Genomic DNA, 2,050 nt, shown 5'->3' with positions numbered 1-2,050 from the left:
ATTCAGGTTTAAATCATCGGACATGGACTTAATGATCTGGTTTTATGATCATAAACTGATAAGCGATATCTCACAGGCCAGACTTTACGATAGAACAAAACACGACATTATACTGATGGAGGACAGTGATACACCGCCTGGGTTTGTCAAACTACAGCTTCTGACATCATCACAAGATGACGTCATTGTATCATCAGCTGTTCAGTCAATGACATAGTTTATATCTCAAGTTTGCTATGGCAACAGCAATATTTAAAAGAAATGGATAGTTCAAAAAGTTTCAAGAGAGTTATTAGTCACGGTCCTTGCGTTAGTTGTTATCTTGGATCTACCGGTACTGAATTAGACTGTGCTGTATGTTTTGCCAGTACACACTTGCCTGCTCTAACACGACCTTGGATTGAAAGATGTCTCTGGCATACTTGGCCTCCTACACCTATGCTTGCAGAAATGTTAGAAAATGGGTATCATTGTGTGCCAGTAGGAAGCAAAATTATTTCTAGTGGAAACCTATTAGAGTGGAGATTGTCGTTTTCTCAAGCCGAACAGAAACTTGTTTCTACTATGAATCATACACAATTTCTGGTTTACGGACTTCTGAAAATATTTCTAAAGGAGATAGTCAATGATGGCGTAGAGGAACCATTACTGTGTTCTTATTTCCTGAAAACCACCGTATTCTGGATGATACAGGAGGGATCTGTTGAGTGGCGCCCTAACAACTTACTGAATTGTTTCTGGAAGTGTTTCAAATATCTCATTGGCTGTGTTTATCGTGGTGTATTCCCGAATTTTTTCATTCCACAGAACAATATGTTTATTAACAAAGTGACGGGTAGTCCAGGCGAAGCCCTCTATGAACAGCTTGATCAGTATTACAGAATGAGCGTGTCCTGTCTGCTGCTTAGCCCAACCCTCATATCAATCCTAGAGCCAGCCTTCAGCAGTCTAACATTTGCGATTCCTTCTGTCGAAGGACATATTACAGCTGTGGCGGAGATCGATAGTGTTATCTATAGAGAAATTTTGTATCTTACTCTGGGTATCCAAAATCCTAGATGTCATTTCATACTTTTGATGACAATAGAAAGACTAACACAGCTATCACATTCACCTTACCAAACATTAGCATTGCAACATTACACAGCTGAGGTTCTTGCTCACACGGCCTTCATGATGGCAAACAATACATCATACAACACACATAGAAACCTGTACACGTTAGACAGAATTGTATGTAACATGTTGAAACTGGCATCAAGGATAGGCCCTGTGTCCCATTCACTGTATCTCGCCCTGTATTACTATAGAACAGGTAGATATAATGAAGCACTCCGTGTGACTTACCTCACTAAACAAAGACTATCACAGCCCTATATCCTGTATGACGGTGATCATGTAGACAGCCAGAGATACAGTGAGGCTGTAGGTAGTCTGTCTCTGTCTAGGAAAATGAAAACAGCATGGACAGTCGATGTGAAATTAATACCTGAAGTCCACTATATTGATGAATTAATCTTAGAACAGGAAGTGGGTAAACAAAGCGATCAAAACGTCTTATACATTTCCCCCTTTGTGTTGACAGACATGCTATTGGTGTTATCTCACTACAGACTAGGTAACAGATCCAGTATCTACAGTCACTGACAGACCTACAGACCCTGCTGCTCTATGATGATGGCAGATATGTACCGTTACACTTCAGGGATCTGTCCTGGCAGATACTGGGGATCTGTCAGCATGTTGTGGGGGACTTACACGGGGCGTTACAATCTTATCGAGAATCACTCAGACAAGAACAATACCACAACATAAAGACAGCTACAGAAAATAGAATAGTGTTTGTTGAACGTCAGTTACACAGAAATATGCAATCATAAACACCATATTTACTACTATAAGCTTTAGGGACATGTTGGAAGAAATAGACAGCCTGTGTTTTATTGCGACCCTGTTCTATTCATAGAGATAGTCTACCTATTAACAAAATCTAAGTCCCATACCCCTGATTGATTGATTGATTGATTGATGTTTTTCGCCACACTCAACA

The 2,050-nt window shown here is 40.1% G+C and overlaps 1 protein-coding gene across 1 annotated transcript in view; it reads left to right on the top strand.

The window, feature by feature from the left end:
* Positions 1 to 2,050, top strand: part of LOC125658981 (uncharacterized) — a 3,437-nt gene continuing 1,387 nt past the window's right edge. Inside the window, exon 1 of the mRNA XM_056150124.1 lies at positions 1 to 2,050. This exon is cut by the window's right edge and continues 1,387 nt beyond it. Within this exon, the coding sequence (XP_056006099.1) occupies positions 262 to 1,647 (1,386 nt within the window). The 5' untranslated portion in view covers positions 1 to 261 and the 3' untranslated portion in view covers positions 1,648 to 2,050.

Source organism: Ostrea edulis, chromosome 9 (genome assembly GCF_947568905.1).
Source record: "Ostrea edulis chromosome 9, xbOstEdul1.1, whole genome shotgun sequence".
NCBI classification, from domain to species: domain Eukaryota; kingdom Metazoa; phylum Mollusca; class Bivalvia; order Ostreida; family Ostreidae; genus Ostrea; species Ostrea edulis.
Note: the sequence above shows the minus strand (reverse complement) of the source record. Positions and strands in the feature narration are given on the sequence as shown.